The sequence below is a fragment of the Balaenoptera acutorostrata genome, chromosome 9 (assembly GCF_949987535.1).
Source record: "Balaenoptera acutorostrata chromosome 9, mBalAcu1.1, whole genome shotgun sequence".
Classification (NCBI taxonomy): Eukaryota; Metazoa; Chordata; class Mammalia; order Artiodactyla; family Balaenopteridae; genus Balaenoptera; species Balaenoptera acutorostrata.
In genome coordinates this window covers 47,174,786-47,202,099 of record NC_080072.1, presented here as the reverse complement: position 1 = coordinate 47,202,099, position 27,314 = coordinate 47,174,786, and the positions used below count along the sequence as shown (strand labels likewise).

Here is a 27,314-nt window from a genome sequence, read left to right as displayed (position 1 = left end):
TCATCTGTGCTAAGTTCATTTTCAACAACACTGTTTCATACTAATTCTCCCTACAAAATTTTGTTAAACACTCATTTTAGAAGGAGGATGAAAGGAATTATGCAAGTAAAAAACTTCCAGTTCTGCATTTCCTTTTTGAAAAGTAAGTAATTTATTACAGTGTACCATTATATAGAGTTGCCTCAGTTAAGCAATTTAAAGACTTTAAGATTTTCCAAAATTGGAAATAAAAAAGTTTTAAGTAGTTGCAAAATTCTGTAAGGTCTACAGTTCCCCCAGCAAACTTCTTCATTTCTTGCCAAATAATCCCTTAATCATGTTGACACGTCTATATGACAAAACCTAGTTTATCCTTGCATTGGTCTGGAAAATAATGACTACATGAAACATACAAATTTTAGGATAACAAGGCTTCAGACAAATCAGGCCACTAGTCTTCAGAATCCAGTTTACCTCTAGCAAAGAGAATATCCTGATATTTCCCCCTTCAGCAGCTCCTGTGTGCTACAGTATTCCAAAGGTAGGACAAATTCATTTGTAGGGTTCCTATATATTCACCCAGAAAGCTCCGTATTTTTAAGTGGCGCATAGTCCGTAATTTTTTTAAAAAAATATACTCATAAGGCAGCATTTTCCAAGTGTTTTCTGCTGGAAGCTAACAGATACTGCTTAGCAAAAAAGATCTCCTAATCAAACATTTTGGAAACAGTAAGTTAAAGCCAAGTTAAAAAGGTTTCTTGGGCTTCCCTGGTGGCGCAGTGGTTGAGAATCTGCCTGCTAATGCAGGGGACACGGGTTCGAGCCCTGGTCTGGGAAGATCCCACATGCCACGGAGCAGCTGGGCCCGTGAGCCACAATTGCTGAGCCTGCGCGTCTGGAGCCTGTGCCCCGTGACGGGAGGGGCCGCGATAGAGAAAGGCCCGCGCACCGCGATGAAGAGCGGTCCCCGCACCGCGATGAAGAGTGGCCCCCGCTTGCCGCAACTGGAGAAAGCCCTCGCACGAACCGAAGACCCAACACAGCCAAAAATAAATAAATAAATAAATAAATAAATAAGAAAATCCTTTAAAAAAAAAAAAAAAAAAAAAGGTTTCTTTACTGCAGGATTTTTCGGACTTTGATATGCAAATATTATTTCTACAATGCCAAGCAAAGGAGATATAATATAAATTATTTCTCCAACTTACTGGACCACTGAAACCCTGTTTATTACAGAGCATCGAGAGGACCTAGTGCCCTATGGAACACATGCTGAGAAAGGCTGTCACAAGCTATTTTAGGACAGAAAGTGTATGAAACTGAAATATGTATATATTCCTGTGTTCTGTATCCTTAGGAGGCTAGGTTAATACAATGTTTATTTCATAAATATATTATTATAATTAACATCTGTTTCATTAATTCTCATATTTCATAAAGTAAAATAAGATTTGAAAAGATGAGAAAATGGACAAGACTGCTGGGAGCTAGGGTGCTTTACAGCTGCCCTAAGAAAATATTCAGCATGCCTGTGGCCCATTCTCACCAGATGAGTTAGGAACTTCTACTCTGGACCAGTGGTTCTCACACTTCAGTGTGCAACAAAATCACTGAGGGCTTGCTAAAATATATTTTTGGGTCTCACCCCTAAAATTTCTGATTCAGTAGGTCTGAGAATTGACATTTCTAAGAAAGTCCCCAGTGATACTGATACTGCTGATCCAGGGACTGCACTCTAAGAACCACAGTTCTAGGCTAATTAATATGAGAATATAAAAGAAAACAATAACTGTAACATATATTCTACATGCCAGACACTGTACTAAGCATCATACCAGTGTTAATAATTCATTTATACAATCAAGAACTTATTAAATACTATTTTCTAGTTAAGGGAACCAGGACTCCCTGGAGAAATGACATTCTATATTTGGGCCAGAAAAATGTACAAAATGAAACTATTCATCTTAGTCAAAAAGTAAAGAATCTGTCAAAGACTAACAGAATCAAAATACATAAAAATCACAGCTGATTGAAACTCAACAAATACACAAAAATCCATGAGTTCATAATGATAATTTTTTAATTGGTCACTACTGAAGATTGCTAGGGTACCAATCTACTACTTTGAAAATTTTTAAAAATAAGGGGAAACAATTGTCTTCTCTATCAAACTGTGGTCAATGAAATCTCTTTTTAATAGTTGAATTTCAGTCAATAAATGCAGAAGGAATAATAGAATGAGGAAATTACCTTTTGCAATTCCTACTGAAATAATGTATTTAGGCAATGATCATCAATAGATCCCAAACTATTAAGTGAAAGGCTGGCACTACCCCAAACCCACAAATCAATCATAAATTACTAAAAGTAGAACAACCAGAAAATAAGTTCATCTTGATGTAACACAATAGGAAGTACAGTACAATCTTTGCTTTAAAAATTGAATGTGAATCAATTAAGCCTCTAGATCTAAATATTACTTTATGGAAACTATAGAGAGTAGAGGTACAAGTTAAAAAATAACATGGAGAATTAATCAGCCAAATCCAGAATATAGAGGATTCCATAGAACTGGGACAAATGACCCAGTTCTTCTACCACCCCCAGAAGAGGGACTATTACAGAAAGAAGTTAAGAAATATCAACCAAATACAATGTGTGGAACTTGTTTGAATAAACCAAGATATTTTTGAGACAATTTTTTTAAATTTAAAAATATGTAAGTTGGATATTAGATAATATTAAGGGGTTATTCAAAATTATAATTAATTTTGTTAAAAATTATAATGGCAGATTGGTAATCTAAAGAAGTCTTTACCAGTTAGAGATACATACTAAAATATTTGCAGGTGAAATATGGTGTCTGGGGTTTGCTTTTAAATGTCTCTCCCTAAAAAAAAAAAAATCAAGGATTTAGATTTTAAAAGATTGACAAAATGCTCATAATTTTTAAAGCTGGGTCAAGTGTAATGGGATTTATTATACTACTCACTTAAATTTTCTATTTGTTTCAGAATTTCCATAATAAAAAATGAAAATAAAACCTTCCTTGTGTACCTACTATATGTCAATGTTATTCCGAAGTACATTCATTCATTTCACCCCTTTTCTCTGATCACATTTCGTTTGCTAACATAACAAAATGTCTTTTGTCTGAACTGCATCATTATTGGTTCATAAACACGTTTACAAACACATTAAAAGACTCCAAAGTGATACAACTAAATAAAAAATTTAGACAGGTCTATCATTTTTTAAGGTAAGTCATATAAAGCAACCTCACATCTATCATATTTTACTGATTACTTAAAAAATTTTATAATCACATTGCCTAGTTGGATAATTCTGGGAATATGTTATCAAAAGTTTAATGCTTGTGATTTTTGACAGTGTTACTGTATCTTAGAGAGATAAGAGCCAACATTTTTAAAGTTGCACAATTATACTTTGGATAGTTTGTATCCCTAAGTTCCTCTTCTTTAGACTTCCAAATAATGTGTCATAGTATATTTGGTATGAAGTAATTCACACCAAATGAGAATTAAAAGATCTATTTTTGAATTGATGATATGATCCAAAAATAAAAGAAAAACACATTTTTTTAAAAGTACATAATTAACTGTTCACAATGAAAACGGGAACAACATTAATGATGACCTAGAAAGGAACATCATCTGGGCTTTAATATTATCTTTTTCAAATATTACCTCATTGTTTTTACCATTTTTTGGACCAATTCCAAAAGATATTATCTCTCTGTTCTTCACACAGAAAAGCTGTTACATAATTCTGGCTAGCGTCTACTACCTAAGTGAACTTATATAGGAGCTAGAACTCTTATAACTTATTTACATTTTCAGAATCTTAAAAAACTCATATGAAACAGACTCTAACTTTCTGTAAGGTGATTGTAAATACTAAATAAATTACAATGTTTTGGTCCAGTTAGAATGGCAAATAGGAAAATATCTGAGCTAAAAAGAAAAATAATTTTGAAACATTGATTCCAAATATACAAGAACCCTAATCTTGGTTTTTAATATTATTCCCTACTCAAATGAGCCAGGGCTCCTTGGAGAATTGGCTGATTTCAAGGCTGAGGAAGGGAAGGAAAAAGATGATCCTGGATCAGCTTGTTATGAAAGAAAGTTTAAAAATGCTAGAAAAACCCTTGATGGGGCTTGTCAAGAGAACACAGGAACCACTCTGAAGGGTTGCCCACTGGTCAAATCCTGAACAATCTGGGCATTAAAACAGTGGAAACCATTAATTATATACTACTGAAGAAAAAAGAAACTGGAATACATGAATCTATAACTCACATAGATCGACAAGACAGAAAACGTAAAATGTCAACTGCTGACTGGTAAAGGTACAGGTAGAGAGTGTGCATAGTTGGAAAATAATCATTTTGCAACCATCATAATAAAAATTGGCACAGGCAAGAATCATCACTAAATGCTGAATCTGGCAGGGGGGATAATTAATGAGTAATAGAATATTTGCATAGTCTTTTTGTTTTTTTTTTTAGCTACTTTATTTATTTATTTATTTTTGGCTGTGTTGGGTCTTCGGTTCGTGCGAGGGCTTTCTCTAGTTGCGGCAAGCGGGGGCCACTCTTCATCGCGGTGCGCGGGCCTTTCACTATCGCGGCCCCTCCCGTTACGGGGCACAGGCTCCAGACGCGCAGGCTCAGTAGTTGTGGCTCACGGGCCCAGCTGCTCCGTGGCATGTGGGATCTTCCCAGACCAGGGCTCGAACCCGTGTCCCCTACATTGGCAGGCAGATTCTCAACCACTGCGCCACCAGGGAAGCCCTGCATAGTCTTAAAGTATCTTACCACTCATGGCTTATTAGTTGCAAGCAAAGAAAAAAAAAAAATAGCAACTATACAATGGAGATATCTGACAATCACCAGACTAGGTACTCAAAAAGAACAGCATCAGTAAGGCAGGTGCGTAGCAGACAGACATTGTGTACTTACAGATGTGTGCCCTTAGTAGGACATACACTTAGTAGTCCAAATGCTGGTAGTAATCTAATTACTGATGTATAACCTGAATCTAAAGTGAGAGACATCAGAAAAACAAAAAATATTAAGCATTCTATTTAAACGGGGCATTGGGACCTGCATTATTTGAAAATGTCAAAGGCTGAGCAACTATTCCAGATGAAGACAGACAAAAGATAATTAAATGCAATACAGAATTTTAAATTACATCCTGTACTGGAGGACCAAAAGGTGGGGGGGGGAGCATAAAGAGCATTAGGTCAAATGACAAAATTGAATGGATGGTAGATGAGATAAAGGTATAGTATTGATATTGATTTTCTGATATTGATAACCATACTATGTTTACATAAGAAAATACTTATTCCTATGAAACATACACTGAAGACTTTAGGGCAAAGGGAAATGATGCACACAAATTTGTCTCAAATAGTTCAGAAAAAAATTTCTGTGTGTGTGTGTGTATGTGTGTGTGTAAGGAGAAAGAGGGAGTAAGGGAAGGAGAGAGGGGTCTATTAAAGAGAATTAATATCTATGATAATAAAGAAATGGGACAAAATATTTTAAATGGGCAAATATAGGTAAAGGGTATATAGATGTTTGCAATATTCTTGTAACTTTTCTGTAAGTTTGAAATTATTTCCAAATGAAAAGTTTGAAAAATATCCAAGAATTCCTAGAACCTCTCCAAAAATGCCTGCTATAATGTCATCCTGTATTGATTTCTGTAAGTTTAATTGGGCTTCCTAGAATCTCTTTACACCTGCTAAATTGTCTTTTTTTAATCAGGTTTATAGAGGTATAATTGACAACATTTTAAGATATTTAGAGTAGTGATATGACGTATGGATACACTGTTAAAGGTATCCTCCATCTAGTTAATTAATACATCCATCACCTTAGATACTTTTTTTGTGTGTGTGGGGGGAGATGAAAACATTTAAGATCTACGCTCTTAGTAAATTTCAATCATACAATACAGTGCTATCAACTGTAGTCATCATGTTTTACCAGAGATCCTCAGACCTTATTAATCTTATAGCTGAAAGTCTGTATTATTTTACCAACCTCTCCCTATTTCTTGAAAGCTTCAGCCCCTGGTGACCACTATTCCACTCTCTATCTCTCTTGAGTTTGACTTTTTTGTTGTTGTTGTTGTTAAGATTCTACATATAAATGATACCATACAGTATTTGTCATCCTCTGACTTATTTCACTTAGCATAACCATCCATGTTGTTATGAACAGTAGGATTTCCTTCTTTCTTATGACTGAATATTCCACTGTGTGTATGTATGTATGAAATATATATGTGTGTGTTCATATGTATGTATGCATGTATATAAAACATCTTTATCCGTTCAACCGTTGATGGACACTTAGCTTGTTGCCATATCTTGGCTATTGTGAATAATGCTGCAATGAACATGGGAGTGCAAATAACTCTTTGATACCCTGTTTTCATTTCCTTTGGATACATACCCAGAAGTGGGATTGCTGGATCATAAGGCAGTTCTATTTTTAATTTTTTTAAGAACCTCCATACCATTTTCCATAGTGGTTGCACCAGTTCACATTTCCACCAACAGTTCACAAGGGTTCCCTTCTATCTACAGCCTTGACTACACTTGTTACCTCTTATCTTTTTGAAAATTGCCATTCTAACAGGTATGAGGTGATATCTCATTATGGTGTTGATTTCCATTTCCCTGATTAGTGACGTTGAGCATCTTTTCATGTACCTGTTGTGTGACTTCTTTGGGAAAATGTCTATTCAAGTCCTTTCCCATTTAAAAATTGGATTGTTTGGTTTTTTGCTATTGAGTTGCATGAGTTCTTTATATATTTCAGATATTAACCTCTTAACAGATATGTGGTTTGCAAATATCTTCTCCCATTCAGCAGGTTGCTTTTTGATTTTGTTGATAGTTTCCTTTGCTGTGCAGAAGGCTTTTAGTTTCACGCAGTCCCACTTATTTTTGCCAAAAGTCACTGGCAAGACCTTTGTTAAGGAGCTCACCCCTTAAGTTTTCTTTTAGAACTTACTTGGTTTCAGGACTTACTTTCAAATCTTTAATCCATTTTGAACTTATTGTTGTGTATGGTGTAAGATAGGGATCCTGTTTTTTTGTTTGTTTTTGCATATAGCTGTCTAATTTTCCAAACACCATTTATCAAATAGACTATCTTTTCGCCACTGTATATCCTTGGCTCCTCTGTTGCAAATTAATTGACTACATACACATGGGTTTATTTTCCGGGCTCTGTATTCTGTTTTATTGATCTACATGTCTGTTGTTATGCCAATACCATATGGTTTGATTAATAAAATTTTGTAATACACTTTGATATTAGGAAGTGTGACTCCACCTTTAACCTTCTTTCTCAAGAATACTTTGGCGATTCAGAGTATTTTGTGGCTCCATATGAGTTTTAGGATTCTTTGTTTTATTTCTATGAAATATGCCACTGGACTTTCGATAGGGACTGCACCATATCTGTAAATTTCTTAGAGCTGTATGGACATTTCAACATTATTAAGTCTTCCAATCCATTAGCATGGGGTATCTTTCCATTTATATGTGTCTTCTTCAATTTCTTTCATTAATGTCTTACACAGTTTTCAGGATACAGATCTTTTACCTCCTTGGTAAAGTTATACCCAGGTATTTATTCTTTTTCATGCAATTATAAATAGGACTATATTCTTAATTTCTCTTCCTGATAATTTGTTGTTAGTGTATAGGAACTCAATTGATTTTTGTTTATCAATTTTGTATCCTGCGACTTTACATAATTCCTTTATTAGTGCTAACAGTTTTTTGGTAGTCTTTAGGATTTTTTATATATAATATCATGTCATCAACAAATAGAGACAGTTTTATTTCTTCCTTTCTGATTTGAATGGCTTATATTTCTTTTTCTTGACAAATTCTTTTAGCTAGGACATCCAATACTATGTTGAATAACAGTAGCAAGAGTGGGCGTTCTTGACTAGTACTGGATCTTAGAGGAAAAACTTTCAGCTTTTCACCACTGAGTATGATGTGAGCTGTGGACTTGTCATAAAGGGCCTTTATGATGCTTAAGTATGTTCACTCTATACCCAGTTTGTTGAGAGTTTTATCATGAATGGATGTTGAATTTTGACAGATCTCTCTGCATCAATTAAGAAGATCATATGAATTTCATCCTTTTATTTTGTTAATGTGGTGGATCACATTCATTGATCTGCATATGTTGAACCCTGCATCCAGGAATAAATCCCACTTGATCATGGTGTATGATCCTTTTAATGTATTGCTGAATTTGGTTTGCCTTTATTTTGTTGAGAATTTTTGCATCTATGTTCATCAGGGCCTGTAGTTTCCTTTTCTTGTAGTGCCCATGTCTGTCTTTGGTATCAGTGTAATGCTGTCCTTGTAAAATGAGTTTGAAGGTGTTTCCTCCTCTTCTCTTTTTTTGGGGGGGGAAGAATTTGAGAAGGATTGTTATTCATTCTTCTTTAAATGCGTAGCAGAATTGACAAGTAAAGCCATCTGGTCCTCGATTTTTCCTTGGTAGGACGTTTTTGATTACCAATTCAATATCTTTACTACTATTGCTCTGTTCATATTTTATATTTCTTCATGATTCAGACTTGGTAGGTTGTATGTTAGTAGGAATTTATTCACTTCTTCTAGGCTGTCCAATTTGTTGGTGTGTATTTTTTCACAGTATTCTTATGAGCCTTTGTATTTTTGTGGTATCAAATCTAACATTTCCTCTTTCATTTCTAATTTTATTTGAGTCCTTTCCCTTTTTATCCTGCTGAGTATAGCTAAAGGTTTGTCGATTTATCTTTTCAAAAAAAAAACAACTCTTTGTTTCACTGATTTTTCTTCTATTGTCTTTTTACTCTGTTTCATTTATTTCCACTCTGATATTTGTTATTTCCTTCATTCTATTAATTTTGGGCTTAGTTTGTTCTTCTTCTTCTAGCTCCTTCAGGTGTAAACTTAAGTTGCTTATTTGAGATTTTACTCTTTTCTTAATGTAGGTGTTAATCACTATAAATTTCCCCCTTATATCTGCTTTTGCTTTTGCTTTAGCCAATAAATTTTGGTATGCTGTATTTGCATTTTCATTTGTCTTAAGGTATTTTTTTATTCCATTTAGTTTATTCTTTGACCCATTCAGTAGTATGTTGTTTAACCTCCACATATTTGTAAATTTTCCGGTTCTCTTCTTGTAATTGATTTCTAGTACTATACTTTTGTGGCTGGAAAAGAAGCTTGATATGATTTCAATCTTCTTAAATTTATTGACTTGTTTTGTGGCCTAACACATTACCTATCCTGGAGAATGTCCCACATGTGCTTGAGAAGTATGTTTATTCAGCTGCTGTTGTATGGAAGATTCTATGTATGTCTGTTAGGTCCATCTGGTCTAACATACTGTTTAAATCCAGTTTTCTGTATTGATTTTCTGTCCGGATGATCTATCCATTGTTAAATGTGGCTTAAGTCTTCTACTATTATTGTATTGCTATCAATTTTTACCTTCAGATTTACTTTATATGCTTAGGTGCTCTGATAATAGATGCATAAATATTTACAAGTGTTACACTCTCTTGATGAGTTGACTACTTTATCATTATACAATGACTTTCCTTGTCTCTTATTACAGTTTTTAGTTTAAAGTCATTTTGTCTTATATTAAGTATAGCTACCCTAGCTTTCTTTTGATTTCCATTTGCATGAAGTATCTTTTTCTACCCTTCATTTTCAGTCAATGTGTGTCCTTATAACTGAAGTGAGTTTTGTTCTAGGTCTTTTTGTTTTTTTTTTAATCTATTCAGCCACTCTACATCTTTGGATTGGAAAATTTAGTCATTTTACATTTAAATTAATTATTGATCAGTATGTATTTACTACTGTCAATTTGTTTCCTTGCTGTTTCAAAATTCTTTATTTATCTGTATTTTAGTATATATTTACCATTACAAGTGAGATTTATACTTTCATATGTTTTCCTGTTACTGATTAGCACCTTTTCATTTCAGCTTAAAGAAGTCCCTTTAACATTTCCTGTAAGGCCAGTCTAGTGGTGATTAGCTTCTTTAGCTTTTGCTTGTCTGCAAAACTCTTTCTTCTCTTCTTCGACCCTGAAGGACAACTTGCCAGGTGGAATATTCTTGATGGACAGTTTTTTTTCTCTCAGCACTTTGAATAAATCTTGCCACTCTTCTCTGGCCTGCAAAGTTTCTGCTGAAAAATCTGATCATCGTCTTATCAGGGTTCCCTTTTATGAACAAGTTATTTTTCTCTTGCTGTTTTAAGATTTTCTCTTTGTCTTTAACTTTTGACACTTTAATTATAATGTGTCTTGGTGTTGGTCTCTTTGGGGTCATCTTATTTGGAACTCTCTGGGCTTCCTGGATCTGAATATCTGTTTCTTTCCCCAGGTTAGGAAAGTTTTCAGCCATTATTTCTTCTTGTAAGTTTTCTGCCCCTTTCTCTTTCTCTTCTCCTCCTGGGACCCCTATCATGCGAATGTTGGTTTGCTTGATGTTATCTCCTAAGTCCCTTAAGCTATCTTTATTCTTTTCCATTTTTTTCATTTTGCTGTTTTAATTAGATGATTTCCACTGCCCTGTCCTCATGTAAACTGATCCTCTCTCCTGTGTCATGTAGTGCGCTGTTGAACCCCTCTATTGTATTCTTCAGCTCACTTACTATACTCTTCAGCTCTGCGACTTCTATTTGGTACTTTCTTACACTTTCTATTCCTTTGTTGAAATTCTTACTTTGTTCATCCATTCTTCTCCTGAGCTCAATAAGCATCTTTATGACCATTATTTTAAACTCTTTATCAGGTAAATCACTTATCTCCACTTCATTAAGGTCTTTCTCTGAGGTTTTACCTTGTTCTTTCATTTAGAACATATTCCTATTTCTTCATTTTCCTTGACTCTCTGTGTTGGTTTCTATGCATTATTTAAAACATCTACCTCTCCTAGTCCTGAAGGAGTGGCCTCTTGTAGGAGATGAACCTTAGTATTCAAACCTGCCCTAGCTCTTGGTTGTCTCTCAAATCTTTATGATGGTCCAAGCAGCCTACTTTATTCTTAGTGCTCACTGTAGTTGAGGGTATACCAATACCTGATAGTGTCCCAAAGGGGAGGATCATAGTCAGCACCTAGATTCAGGTGGATTGGAAGCCAGACCTTCAGGTAGCAGCTTTTAATGTATGCAAATATGTATCTTTCAGTGGAGACTGGGAGATGGGTGTTTCTGTCTGCTCCCTCTGCGCTGAGCCTTGGGGGATAGCCAGTTAAGAACTTCGTTTGCTACAATCCTGTGGGACCTGGGAGCTCAAGTCCTGTTGGCCACAGAGTCAAAGGTTTAAAAGGGTGTGTCCCTTGGGCAGCAGCTGCAAAATCTGGGGCGCCAAACATGTGCACAAGCTCTTTCCAAGAAGAAACCAGTGAACTGGAGCAGGCTAGAGAGAGAACAGTGATGGCACCTGCCAGATCCCTGGCCTCCAAACAGAATCAAAATTAGCTCCTAGATGTGTGCTAAGTTAGAAACCTGACCCTCAGGCAGTAGCTTTTAAAGTATGCAAACAGGATTCTTTCAGGCAAAGACTGAGAGATGGGTGTTTCTCTCTGCTTCCTCCATGCTGAGCCAGAGCAAATTCTTGAAAACCCATTAAGAACTCTTTGCTTGTTATAGTCTGGTGGGTCTCATGAATAAAAGCCCCATTGTTTTTCAGAGCTAGGTGTTTTTGGGTCCTTACCTCAAGTGGAAGTCTAAAAAGATGGGGGCTAGATGTTGGGTCCAAACCCTTCGCACCTCAGGGGAGGAGCTGGAAGTTGTAAGTTGCTTCGCAACTGCATGTCTCTCTGCCAGGGGACATTTATGGTGAGACTGCATCTCAGCCTTTTCTACTCACTTCAGTGTGGGTATATTCTCGTTTGCCTGCTATATAAGAACTGCTCGGCTAGTTTCTGGATTTCTTTCAGCAGAAATTGCTCCGTGTGTAGCTGTGGATTCAGTGTGTCCATAGAAGTGAGTTCAGAAGCTTCCTATGTCACCATCTTGGACTGAAACCCCCTACATTGTCTTTTTTTTTTTTTTTTTTCAAACATCTTTATTGAAGTATAATTGCCTTACAATAGTGTGTTAGCATCTGCTTTATAACAAAGTGAATCTGTTATACATATACAATATGTTACCATTTCTCTTCCCTCTTGCATCTCCCTTACATTGTCTTAATGTATTACTTTTCTGTGAGTTTATTTGGGGGCTAAGGGGTTGGTAATGATGGAGAGAAGAAGAACCCAAATAATCACAGTTAGTTTCATTAGATAATTCTAGGGAGTTGTAAAGAGGTACCCTCAAGAATATGGAAATAAAAGAAAATACTGCATTCTCAGCACTGACTTATGTTCAAAAGATCAACAGAGAAATGAAAGGTCACCTGAAAAAGATAGCAAGGCTCTCAACAAGAGAACATTTTTTCTTATTTAGACTGAATTGACCAAAACGGGAATTAGATCGGCTATTTGTTGGCAACATCCACCCGAACACTAATCAGGACAGAAATGACTAGAATCATAGACATCTAAGTTTTCTGTCTGAATTGACAACATAATCCCTAATTTCAAAAACAGTTGGCCCCGAACAATGCAGGGTTTAGGGGCGCCGACCCCTCTGTGCAGTCGAAAATCCACATATTAACTTTACGGTTGGCCCTCTGCATCCACATATTCAACCAACAATGGATCATGCAGTACTGTAGTATATAGTTACTGAAAAAAATCTGCGTATAAGTGGACCCGTGCAGTTCAAGCCCATGTTGTTCAAGGGTCAACTGTATAAACAATGGGCTGTGTTAATCTGGCAGGTGTTAAATATTTGACATCAAATATTCCTTGGTTTTATTCCACAATCAAAATGCTTCTGATTTTGGTATGGCTTCCCACAAAGATCTGACAATAAGGAGAAAATGTGCTGATAATATAGATAATGTATATTTTGTTCTATATAACCTTTTAACTTATCACTGTAAATTAAAAAGCTAGCATGCTGGTTTTAATACATCAGTCTAATGAACTTGGATAATGTGAGTCTGTACCATGAAAGGTGGTTTGTCTCCTCTTGTACTGAAAAATGAAATTTCTGCATCCAGAAAATTCAGATCTTGGCATTTAATTAAAATAACAAAAATAACAAATGCTCCTTTGTGAGGTCATTTCAGAAAGCAAGCCAATCCTTTTCCCTGGTGGTGATACTCATTCATCTGTATGTAGCAGAAAGCACAGCAGATAATGCAATTGGCTCACTCAACATCCTGCAAACTGTTTTATAGTTTCCTTCTCATACTATAGGGCCTTGAAAGCAAAACAAGCAAACAAACAAATAACAACAACAACAAAGTTTTTCTGATTCCTTTGGGGGGGGGAATCTGCATGCAATCTGACTGACACAACGAAACAACCCATATGACACTTAAAGCATAAGTCACCAATGTGTGATAGGGGCTACACATGGGAGAATGGATTTTTTTAGTGTGATTATTGTGAAGGTTGTATTGTCTGGTACCCAACATCATAAGTGTCAAGTGATAAAAGGTTGAAAAAGTATGAACAGCCCCAAGCTAGGCAGTTCCTAGTACACAGAACTGGTTCCCTGCTCACCCCTTACCCATGAAATTACATAAACTACCCAATACTTTCTCATAAATCCTTTTCTGAATAAATTAGAGACAGTAGATCCAGTTGTTTGAAACTGAGAGAACCCCAGCTAATACTCTGAAAGACCCAGTATTTTTAATTTCTATAGTTCTAGCCTATTAATGTCAGTCCCATCATTTTGATACTACCACCACTAATAATAATGAGTTAACAGTTACTTCAGCACTTAAAAAATAATATCAAGCATTGTGATAAGTGATTTATAAACATTCTGATTAAATGCTCTATATTCTGTGAAAGACACCTCAGGAGAAAGGCTGAAAGGGAAAAACCACAGGTTCATCATGAGAGGATACAAATCTTCTTAATAAACCAATTTGCAGATATGCTATTCTTAGAAGTATGCAGATTATGAACAATATTTTAAAGAAGAAAAATTAAACTTGGACAATAACTTTACCTTCTTGCTCTCTTCTTCAACAATATAGTACCTCAGTCATTTTAAAGTAGCTCATAGAACTCAAACTTGCTATTCTAACAAAAACAAATATGGCATAATAAAAAGATTCCTAAATGCTGTCTCTTTGGCTGTAATTTGGCTAGAAAAGTTGCTGTACCTGAAGATTGATCTCTGCCTCATAAAAGGTTAGGCATGAGCAGTAATGTCGATCTGAGTCAATATCTGTCAGGACCACCACAAAAAACGTTGGCTGCTTCCTCTCTCTGGACAGCTGCCACCCTCCAGGTTGACAAAACTAAATGAGATAGAAAAAAAAAAAGTCACATCTTAAAAGTATAAGGTAAATTTATTAGTTATAAATCCCTGAGAAATGTCTCCCCATTTAAAAAAATTTCCAGATGTGATACGTTACTTCAGCCAATATTTTTAAAAAATCACTTGCAGATTCATGATGTAGAATACTTTCACTAATGTGCATATGCATTTTATGAAGACAGCCTAGATTTTCCACAGATGCCACTCATTCTGAGACCGGGGTTGGCATATGTAGGAACAGATCACTAAGATGAAAACTTTGCACCATTAGAACAAATCATGAAATAAGTTGAAGATAAAGTGCTCAGTATCTACCATGGACAGAAAACAGAATTATTTTAAAATATCGTCATTAATCTAAGACTCTTCAATTCAGTACAATGAAAAAGATATCTTGTTCATCAAGACAGACCACATTCTGGGCTATAAAATACACTTTAATGTATTTAAAAGAATAGAAATCATATAATGCATGTCCCAGACCACAATAAAATTAAACTAAAAATCAATTACAGAAAGATAGCTGGAAAATCCCCAAACACTCAGAGATTAAACAACACACTTCTAAGTAATACATGGATCAAAGATAAAAATCTCAAAAGAAATTTTCAAATATTTTTAACTAAATGAAAATGAAAATACAGCTTAACATTTGTGGGATTCAGCAAAAGCAGTGCTTAGAGGGAATTTTATAGCACTGAATTCATAGAGAAGAAAAATCTAAAATCAGTCATCTAAGCTCTATCTTAGGAAACTAGAAAAAGAAGAGCAAATTAAATCCAAAGTAAGCAGAAGAAAAGAAATAATAAAATTAGAGCAGAAATCAGTGGAATCTATTACAGGAAATCAATAGAGAAAAGCAGCAAAACCTAAAGCTAGTTCTTTGAAAAAAAACATTAAAATCAAGAAGTCTCTAGCCAGACAAACTAAAAATAAAAAAGAAGATACAAATTCCTAATATCAGAAATGAAAGAAGGGACATCACTATAGATCCTGTGGACATTAAAAAGATAATAAAGGGATACTATGCATAACTCTGTGCCCACAAATTGGATAATCTAGATGAAATGAACCAATTTCTTAAAAGATATAATCTGATAAGACTCACACAAGAAGAAGCAGACAATCTGAATAGGCCTATATCTATTAAAGAAAATGAATCAATAATTAATAATCTTTCAAAATAGAAAGAAAGTATCATGCTGCAATGGGTTCACAGTGAATTCTACCAAACACTGAAGGATGAAACTAAAACATTCTCTACAATCTCTTCCAGAAGACTGAAGCCAAGGAAATACTTCCTGACTCATTCCATAAAGCCAGCATTATCCTAATGCCAAAAACAGAAAAAGAAATTACAATAAAACTATACATCAATATCTCTCATGAAGACAGATGCAAAAATCCTCAACAAAATATTTGCAAACTGAATGTAGCAATGTATGAAAAGAATTACAAACCATGACCAAATAAGATTCATTTTGGGTATGCAGAGCTGGTTCAACATTGAAAGTCAATTAATCACATCAAGAAGCTAAACAAGAAAAAGTACATGATCATATCAATAGATACAGAAAAAGCATTTGAGAAAAACTAACACCCATTCATGATAAAAACTCTCAGCAAACTAAGCATAGAGGGGAAGTTCCTTGACATGACACAGAACATTTACCAAAAACCTACAGATAACATCATACTTAATTGTAAGAAACTAGAAGCTTTCTAGCTAAGATTAGGAACAAGGCAAGGTCGTCATCTCTTACCACACCTTTTCTAAATTGTACTGAAAGTCCTAGTTAATTCAATTAGCCAAAACAAGGAAATAAAAGGTTTACAGATTAGGAAGGAAGATGTGTAACTGTCTTTGTTCCCAAATGACATGATTGTCTATGTAGAAAACCTGAAAGTAATAAGCAATTCCAGCAAGTTTCCAGGATACAAGGTTAATATACAAAAGCCAACTGCTTTCCTATATACACCAACAATGAACTGTTACTTGAAATTAAAAACACAGTACCATCTTCATACATTAGCACCCCCAAAAATGAAATACTTAGGTATAAACCTAATAAATTATGTACAAGATCTATATAAGAAAAATTACAAAACTCTGATGAGAAATCAAAGAAGAACTAAGTAGAGAGAAAGAGAGAGCAATTCCAATGTTCATCAATAGGAAGACTCAATATTGTCAAGTTTCAATTCTTCCCAGTGTGATCTACAGATTCAACACAATCCCAAACAAAATTCCAGCAAGTTATTTTATGGATGTTGATAAACTAATGCTAAAGTTTATATGGAGAGGCAAAAGACCCAGAATAGCCAACTCAATATTGAAGGAGAACAAAGTTGGAAGAGTGACACTATCTGACTTCAAGACTTATTATAAAGCTACAGTAATCAAGACAGTGTGGTACCGGTCAATGAAAAGACAAATCAATAAAGCAGAATGGTGAGCCCAGAAACAAACCACACAAATATAATCAACTGAACTTTGACAACAGAGCAAAAGCAATACAATGGAGAAAAAACAGTCTTTTCAACAAATGGTGCTGGACCAACTAGATATTCATATACAAGAAAATGAATCTAGACACAGACCTTACACCTTTCACAAACATTAACTCAAAGTGGACCATATACCTAAATGTAAAACACAAAACTATAAAACTCCTAGAAGATGACAAAGGAGAAAACCTAGATGATCTTTGTTTTGGCAACGACTTTTTAGATACAACACCAAAATCATGAACCAGGAAAGGAATAACTGATAAGCTAGACTTCATTAAAATTTAAAACTTCTGCTCTGTGAAAGACACTGTCAAGAAAATGAGAAGACAAGCTAAGGACTGGGAGAAAATAGCTGCAAAACACATATCTGATAATGTACTGTCATCTAAAACATACAAAGAGTTTTTAAAACTCAACAATAAGAAAGTGAACAACCCAATTAAAAAGGGGGCAAAAGATCTGAATAGATACCTCTCCAAAAAAGATATAAAGGTGGCAAATAAGCAAATGAAAAGATGTTCAATATCATATTTCATAAAGGAAGCAAATTAAAACAACAAGATACGATTACATACCTATTAGAATGGCCAAAATACAAAACAATGACAATGCCAAATGCTGACAAGAATGTAGAGCAACAGGAATTCTTATTTATCGCTGGTGGGAATGCAAAATGGTACAGCCACTTTGGAACACAGTGCGCCAGTTTCTTACAAAAGTAAACATACTCTTACCACACAATTCAGCTATTTACCCGAAGGAGGTGAAAACATATGTTCACACAAAAACCTGCACATGGATGTTTATAGCAGCTTTGTTCATAATTGCCAAAACGTGGAAGTAACCAAGATGTCCTTCAGTAGGTGAAGACACATCCAGGTGACAGAATACTTTATTGTGCTAAAAAGAAATGAGTTATCAAGCCATGAAAAAACATGGAGGAAACGTAAATGCACATTACTAAGTGAAAGACGCCAGTCCGAAATGGCTACACGTGGTATAATTCCAACTACTTAACATTCTGGAAAATGCACAGCTATGGAGAGCAAAAAGATTAGTAGTTGCCTGGGGTTGGGGAGACATAAATAGGCAGAATTTAGAGGTTTTTTAGAGCAGTGAAACTATTCTGTATAATACTGTAACTGTGGATACATTTTATTACGCATTTGTCAAAACCTTTAGAATGTACACCAAGAGTGAAACCTAAGGTGAACTACAGACTTTGGTTGATAATGATGTGACCAATGTAAGTTCATTCATTGACTGTAACAAATGTACCACTGTGGTGGGGGATACTGATATTGTGGGAAGTTATGCGTTTGGGGAACAGAGAATATATGTGAATTCTTCGTACTATTGCTCAATTTTGCTGTGAATCTAAAAGTACTCTAAAAAGTAAAGTCTATCTCTAAAAACATGAAGAAAAAAATATCTGGATAACAATATTGTTGAAGAGATGGAATAGAAATAGAAAGGAGCTCACCAATACAGCCGCTCTCTGTGCCAGATTACCTTCTGTTACCCTGCTTAATAACTGTGTAACCTGGAGCACTTTATTTAACCTTTCAGTGCCTTAGTTTCCTCATCTGTAAAAGGCAGAATATTAGTACCTATCTACTAGTACCCTTGGGAAGCTCACACAAGGTAACACATGAAAAGTACTCAGAATAGCCTTTGCCATATAATTCCGTGGTGTTAGTTATTATGATTATTACCCCCTTTGACCTAACCTTAGTTTCTATCATCACAGCTATAACACTTTCTTTCCCCTTCTTTACTAGTTTTTTCCTGCCTCTCCTTTCATTGCCTCATTGACTCCTTGACTCAGTCTAAAGAGACATCAGAAAAGTAATATTTGGATGACTTCCTACATTTAGAGAGACACATTAATCACGTTCATAGCTTCTCTACCAAATGAAAAATTCTACCAGACTCATTTCCTTGAGCAGACATCATGAGGAATATAGAGAAACAGCATGAAAACCTTAAGGACACATTAATTAGTTAAGTGAAAATATTTTTCTCTACTACATTTGTGGCTTTTTTTAAAAAAAATAAATTTATTTATTTATTTATTTATTTTGGGGTGTGTTGGGTCTTTGTTTCTGTGCGAGGGCTTTCTCTAGTTGCGGCAAGCGGGGGCCACCCTTCATCGCGGTGCGCGGGTCTCTCACTGTCGCGGCCTCTCTTGTTGCGGAGCACAGGCTCCAGACGCACAGGCTCAGTATCTGTGGCTCACGGGCCTAGTTGCTCTGCAGCATGTGGGATCTTCCCAGACCAGGGCTCGAACCCGTGTCCCCTGCATTGGCAGGCAGATTCTCAACCACTGCGCCACCAGGGAAGCCCTACATTTGTGTTTTGAAATAGTAATTCATTGAACAAATATTTATTGAGCACTTCAGTATCACTTATTCTGTGAAGTCTTCTCTGAAGCTCCCCAGTTTCTCTGGCCCCCTCCAAACCAAAGAATCAAGCAGTTCCACTCAAGTGTTCCAAACCGTTTTATACATTCTTATTATAGTAAATAATTATAATAACCTTTTCTTCCTATATATAGCACTAGAACTTATATATTTTACTAATCTGGTACAGAAAACTTGACTTGTCAATTTGTTTACATGTATATTTCTCCCTCAACAATTCATTTATCTAAGTTCCATGACTTTACATCTTTGGCTTTCCTGTGGCCACCATAAGCCTTTTTCATTCTAGAAAAGTAGCCCTCAAAGTGTGGTACACAGAATCATAGGAGTCCCGGTGGTCAAAACTATTATCATATTAATACTAAGAACTGGTTGTTTCTTTCACTTTGTTGACATTTACATTAATGGTGGAAAAGTAATGGTGGGTAAAGTTGCTGGTAACTTAACAGTAATCAATGCAGCAGCATCAAACTATACTTGTAGTCACTATTCTTCAAAGCTACACATTTGCAATTAAAAAAAAAAAGTTTCCATTAATAATTTCCTTGATGAAGCAATAAACATTTTAATTTCATTGTAACTTGACCCTTGAGTATACAACTTTCAAAATATTCTGTTTCAAAGAGTAAATACACATAAAGCACTTTTGCTGCATATAGAAGTATGATAGTTGTTTAGAGAAAAACTACTTGTGTAGATGTTTAAGTTGTGAGCTGAACTGTTCTCTTTTTTCCCCCAAGAACACCATTTTTTACTTAAAAGAATAACTGACAAACATGCTTATACAGTCTTATGTATTTGGTAGACATTGTCTCAAATGAATGAAATGGGCCTGTCACTTCAAGATACAGATCTGAGACTGTTTGTTACCAATGATAAAATGAACTTTCAAGCACCATCATGAGCCTGACAGCTTTGCATTCCTGATTAATATGAGAGTATTATTAACTAATGTAATATTTTAAATACTATATGTGTCAACATTTGGAAGATCTGCATAACTCATTGATACCTATTTGCCAAATGACTAATGCATGATGTTATAAAATCATGCATGGATAAAAGATTTTTCAAAGTGCAAAGCCAACCAATAGATTTTATCGTAGCAGAGTAAATAAAAGTTCATTGATGCATTTATATATCTCACATTGCAACTAGCCTTTAAGATATTATTATTTGTTGAGTGTTGGTGTAGTATTCAAACAAGAGTTTCCATAAGTGTCTGAAAAGGCTATAAAAATACTCCTCTTGATATGGGGAGGGGGAGGGGTGAGATGTGACAGGGTGAGAGAGTGTCATGGACATATATACAATACCAAATGTAAAATAGATAGCTAGTGGGAAGCAGCCGCATAGCACAGGGAGATCAACTCAGTGCTTTGTGACCACCTAGAGGGGTGGGATGGGGAGGGTGGGAGGAAGGGAGATGCAAGAGGGAAGAGATATGGGAACATATGTATATGTATAACTGATTCACTTTGTTATAAAGCAGAAACTAACACACCATTGTAAAGCAATTATACTTCAATAAAGATGTTTAAAAAAAAAAATACTCCTCTTTCCAACTACATATTCGTGAGACCTGATTTTCTTCGCATACTTCAACCAAAACAATGTACTGTAAAAGCATGAATGTAGAAGCAGGTATGAGAATCCAGCTGTCTTTTACTAAGCCAATATCAATGATATTTACAAAAATATAAAACAATACCATTCTTTTCCCTATCTTTTTTGTTATGGAAAATACAGTTATTTTTTCAAAAAATATGCTATTTAATATGCAATGGTTTACTGTCCTTTTTAAAATAAATAAATAGCTTAAATTTTTCTAGTTGTCAGTTCTAACACAAAAATTAATAGATAAAACTACATAAACAAAACTCTTTGCAGATTCTCAATCATCTGTGAGAGTATAAAGTGTGAGACCCAAAAGTATGAGACTTGCTATTCTAGTAAGAATGCATGTTAATGTGTAACTAGCCTTGGCTTAAGCTACTTAGGTAGCAGAAAGGTATAATCTTTGGCAGAACCAAGGAGTTTTAACAGGTTAAACTTCTGGGTTTAACAAAACCCAGAAGTGTCTTTCAAAATACTCACGTCTGAGCTTGGGTATGAAATAATATAATGATACAGAGCCTGTGTCATCAGGTCTACTCATTCGACAAACAAGTCTTCTGATATAAAGTGAATCAGTTCTGTGAATTAATAGCAAATAATCGCATTCTCTTAGAGGTCTGTCATTCATTATCACAGCTGCTCATTAGGCTTGGCAAATGGTACTAAAAGCTATACACCATAGAATAACAACTATATATTTTCACATAATTTAAATGAAACTATAGGTTTTCAGTAAGGATTAAACTAAATCTCTTTATGTTAGTTCCAACTCAACCAACTTCACTGATTTCTCAAATCAAAGGTACCCATCACAGAGAAGTGTTCACAAATAACAAATTAACTTTTGTAAGCGAATAGATATATTACTTAAACAAGCAATCAGATATTTTGCTGCTAAAACTAGAAAAATCAACTCATGCTAACTTTTCTCAAATGCTTTACATATACAGTGGATATTAAAAAAAAATTACCGAATAATAAAAGATGTCCATAGCATTACTGTGACTAATTTTAATGATCTCTCAAAGGTGAAATGTTGTAGAAGGTTCTTGGGATAACAGTCACTCAATATTTTCCAAGACCTTCATACACACCTATAAATTTACAGCTCACTAAACCACATTTTACTGTTCAACCTGTAATTAAAAAAATTAAAGGTGTCTCTTTAAAAAAAAGAAGGCTGTAAGAAAATTCCTTCTCACAGAAAAAAATAAACACATAACATCCAGAAGGAGAATATGAGAGTTTAGGTAGGAAGACCTCCTTAGTTATTTAAATGGCCTCATTTCCCCAAGTTTACATTATAACAGGAATTCTGATTTTAAAAGTATTAACAGTAAAACTTCTGGGAAATTCCAAGGATCCTCTTTTTTGATTCAATAAGTACTTCTTCAAAACTAAGCTTAATGTGACCACAACTAAGATAGTAATGGTAATTCATGCTAGGCCTGGTCAGATATGTTTTACTAAATTTTTCACAAAGAAGCTGTCAAGATAGCTGGTCACACTGGTTACACATGAGACCCTTTATTTCATACATAAAAATACAGTTACATAAATGAATTATTTTATACTATGCATTAATATTATTAGAATCATACTTCATAAGAAATTTTGATGTTGCATTCTCAAATGAAATATATTAATACACACTTAGTAAATAAACAATAGCTCACATAACTGAGTTTACAGAAATGTTTTTTCAATGGATGAAAAGAAATGGCCTTAACCTCCAGTTAAATGTCTACTTTTCAAATTCATTGTATCATAAGATTAAGTAATAATCAAATTTGGTGTATCAGGAGATGATCCCACTATTAATGAGAAGTACTCCTCACAGGATCTGGATTTGAAATATAATAATGCTAGCTGGTTTAATCATTTCAAATCTTAACTAAAAGCGTGCTGAGAAAGTAATAAACAATGAGAGGGGAATTCCATGGCGGTCCAGTGGTTAGGACTCCGTGCTCTCACTGCTGAGGGCCTGGGTTAGATCCCTGGTCGGGGAACTAAGATTCCCCTCACAGTGTGGCCAAAAAAAAAAAAAAAAAAACCCAAAAAACAATGAGGGAGTGGACACTGCATTTCTTGAACCTGAGCTCGAGTCACATTTCTGACAGGAATGTGAGAAAATGTTTAGACAGCTGGAAACAGAGTAGTCACTAAAAGACAGTAAGCAGAATGATAAGCATTAAACAAACAGGATAAAAATCAGGATTTTGCTCTCCCCAGTGTCTTTACTGGCAAACAGGAGAAAAAAATGCTATCACAGGTGCAAAACCTAAACTGTTTAGAATTGACTGTCATAACTGACTGGCCTACATTTTGCCCTCCTTTTCCAAGTCAATGAGGAAACACATCTATTTGGAGTGATACTATCAATGGACATACCATATATATGTCTGTTTCATAAATATATGAGTGTATATGCAACAATGTATGTTTTTGACTATTCCCTTCCACCTGACTCTCATCATTTCCCACAGATCAAGCTCATAAAAATTTTACAACATATCTGGGAACAGCCAATATGGGGATTCCTTTTCAGGATGTTATCTGTCTTTATTCAGTTCCAGTTTTCTTTAAGACCTTGGCATAACCTGGACACAAATGATACCTCAAGGGTGCAAGGTTAGAACTGACAGACATTTTTAGGCTCCACATTTAATGCGTTACAAATACCAACTTTGTTTACTTGCTTGTTTCTTTAATTGCCCAAATGTATGAAGTAGGTCATGTGCAAACAGGCCACCCACCTGCAAATAAAAGATAAGTGCCAATAACCCCTCGTATTTGTGAAACACTTTATATATAACTGTATCCCACAAGGTTTATTTTAAAAATGATGAAACCAAGGCTATGAGATGTTAAGGTGATACAGCTAGTGTGTGATAAAAGCAGGACTAGAATTCAAGCCTCTGTATCTCTACAAACTGTGTCTTCTCACTGCTTAATTATCTTTGTATATCACCTTGTGGATATTATTTTATGTTAATATGAATTTACTGTAGAAAAATCAGAAAAGAAAAAATGAAAATGAACTAAGTTCTTTAACATACAACCTTCCCTTGCAACCATTTATCTCTGGATGTACTTTTTATATAAAATGGGATATGTTATACATACAGTTATGAGTCCTGCTTTTCTCCACCTTCTGTAACATGTGTGTTTTCCCATGTACCTACATATTTTTAAGAAAATTATTTTTAATGACTGAATATTACACCAGCATATAGGTAAGCACCACAACATAACCAATTCCCTATTGTGGGTTGTTTATGTTGTTCACAATTTTTTTTCTTAATAATTGTGGGACAGGCGTGGTATTATGTAAATCTTCCCAGGCACGTCTCATTATGTTTTTGGGGAAGAACTGCTTTTGTAGAGCACAACCAAAATGAGCACAAAAAACGTTTTATTGCCCTTGAATTCCTTTTTAAAGGTTAGGCAACCCAAAAATTATTTTGTTTTGCTGATAGAGTTCTAAAGAGGACAAAAAAGAAGTTGATAACAAAGAACTGTTATTATGAACTATATTCTGACCAAAGAACTGACTTGTGAAATAACGTAACAGAAGCCGTAAGAAACTGAACTCCATTGCTAAGCCAGGCCATGGCAATGTCAGGTGTGTGCTCTATACTTTAGACAGATATTTTTCAAAAGTTCAGAGAAAACACAGTGGTTGTAAGACTTTGGAAGAGAAGCCAATCTAAGAGTTGGGAAACTTTCAAATATTTTGTTATCCACAGAATAAAGGGTATCACACACATGTGCCTAATTTTAGTGGACAGCTTTTGATGAAGTATACTTTTAAAAGACTATACAAAACAATCCGCTTTAAATGAAACAATTTAAATGGGTCACCTATAATGCTTTTAGTAGATATTTTATTCAGATATTTTATTACTACTACACAACATTACACTGTCCTCATCAGTATAATAAAACTTTATGTATAAGATAATATGATTTGTCTGCCTAGAGAATCCAAGCAAACTGACTAAATATTGTTTGAGTAAATAAGAGTTTAGTCATGTAGCCAGATATAAGAACATAAAAATCAACAACCCTCCTTGAGATCAGCAACAAGTAATTTCTAAAAAGATCTTATTCATAACTTTAATATGTTTTCAAAGTCACAGGATGAGCTAACCTAATCTCTCAAGTTTTGAACATTTTGGCATATCAGTTTCATGAAGAGCCCTATACATAAGCCTCTAAATATAAAAATTTCAAGAAGCAAACTCCAAAGAGAAAAATGAACGTTTAGAATAGCTTCTAACATCCAAATTTTGAAAAAATACAACTGTACATGATTTACAAATTTAAAACAATTCCAAGAGCAAAAGAAAAGTTATTAATGACTTCTAGTTAAGCATGGCAGATGAAACAAATGAGTTTACCTCCAAGAGCTCCTGAAAACCCTCTAAAATTGCAATTAAAATAAATACAAACAGCAAAGTAATATGAAAGAAGATAACAGGTTTAAAATGACAATAAGAGGGACTTCCCTGGTGGTGAAGTGGTTAAGAATCTGCCTGCTGGGAGTGGGGGGTAGTCAAGATGGCGTACTAGGAGGACATGCAGAATTCGAGTCTTCTCACAACTAGGGAACCTACCAGGCGCCAGTGGGGGCCAACAGACACCTAAGGGGATGGGAGGAACCCCCAGCAACCGGGTAGGACATGGGGCATAGGGTGAGTGAAGGGGGAGGAGAAGTGGAGGCAGGAAGGGACTGGCACCCCTGAGGGGTGGCTGGGGGAGGGGAAGGGCTCCCACACCCGAACGGGTAAATTGGGGAACCACTGGGAGGGCAGAGGATCAAAAGGGAGTGGGGCCACGCTTCCCCTGTCCACTTGGACCCCCAGGAATCTGCTGAGATCCCAGGCCAGATCCTCTGCCCACCTAGGCCCTCTCCAGCCATTCAGGTCCTCAGGGAGTGGGAGGGAGGGATGAGGGGGGCAAAAGTAAAGGCTGGACCTCTGGGATCCACACCCCTGAGGCGTGGCTGGGAGAGGGGAAGAGTTCCTACACCCAGCAGGACCCACCCATGGTTAGGGGTCCAGTAGTGATGGGGGTAGACCCTGGGGGAGACAGAGGGGGAGGGGCGCGGAGGAATGGAAGGGAAGGGGGCCAGTGCTTTCCCTGTCCACTTAGGCACCAGGGAGCTGGTTGGGCTCCAGGTCTGATCCTCTGCCCTCGGAGCCTCCCTCCGGCTGCGCAGAGCCGAAGCCCCGCCCCTACACCCCCACCCAGGGCCCTACCTCTACACTTGGAGACCCCTTCCAACGTGCTGGGCCTAAACCCCACCCACACACCCTCACTCATGGGCCCCACGTCCAAACTCTGGAACTCCACACACCAGAGGCCCTCCTTTCCAAGTGCTGCCTCTCCCCTTCCGCACAGGTATTAAGCAGAGACCCCGCCCCATATTTGAAAGTCGCCTCGCCTAAGCCCCGCCCCATGCTCAAACACCCTCCCACCCCCAACCACCCCTGCCCCCCACCCCCTGCCTAGGTTCTACCCCACCCTAAACCCCGCCCCTGCCTAAGTTCCTCCCCCACCTAAAGTGCACCCCCACAGCCAAGGCTTTTTTTTTTTTTTTCCTTTTCCTTTTTCCTCTTTTAGATTGGGGTTCCGTTTTACCTTGTTGATTCATTGCTGTTGATTCTTTTATATTTTTATTTTTCCTAATAAAACTTTTATTTTTCTAATTTTATTTTATTCTTTATTATTTGTTAGTGATCCTCCTTTTGGCTTGTTGCTCCACCCCCCTTTTTTTTTCTTTTTTCTGATGTGGTTTTATTTAACCTTGCTGCAGTTGTTTCAATTATAGTTTTATTTTTCCTAATATATTTTTTATTTTTCTAATTTTATTTTGTTTTTATTCTTTGATATTGTACTGTTCCTTTTTTCTTTCTTTCTTCCTTTTTTTTCTCGTACAGCACCACAAGCTTGCGGGACCTTGGTTCCCAGGTCAGAGGTCGGGCCCGAGCTCCTATGGTGGGAGCTCCAAGTCCAAACTGCTGGACTAACAGACAACTTCAGACACCAGGAAATATCAGTTGGACTGAGACCTCCTGGAGGTCCTCATCTCAGCACCAAGACCCAGCTCTATCTAACTGCCTGCAAACTTCAGTGCTGATGTCTCAGGCCAAACAACCACTAAGACAAGATTACAGCACCACCCATCCAAAAAAACGACAAAAAAAAGTATGTTACAGATGAAGGAGCAAGGTAAAAACCTACAAAACCAAATAAATGAAGACGAAATAGGCAACCTACCTGAAAAAGAATTCAGAGTGACGATAGTAA

The 27,314-nt window shown here is 36.0% G+C and overlaps 1 protein-coding gene across 1 annotated transcript in view; it reads right to left on the bottom strand.

The window, feature by feature from the left end:
* Positions 1-27,314, bottom strand: part of SBF2 (SET binding factor 2) — a 481,484-nt gene that overhangs the window by 257,090 nt on the left and 197,080 nt on the right. The window contains exon 3 of the mRNA XM_057553258.1: positions 14,291-14,428. Within this exon, the coding sequence (XP_057409241.1) occupies positions 14,291-14,428 (138 nt within the window). The remainder of the gene's footprint in view (positions 1-14,290; positions 14,429-27,314) is intronic.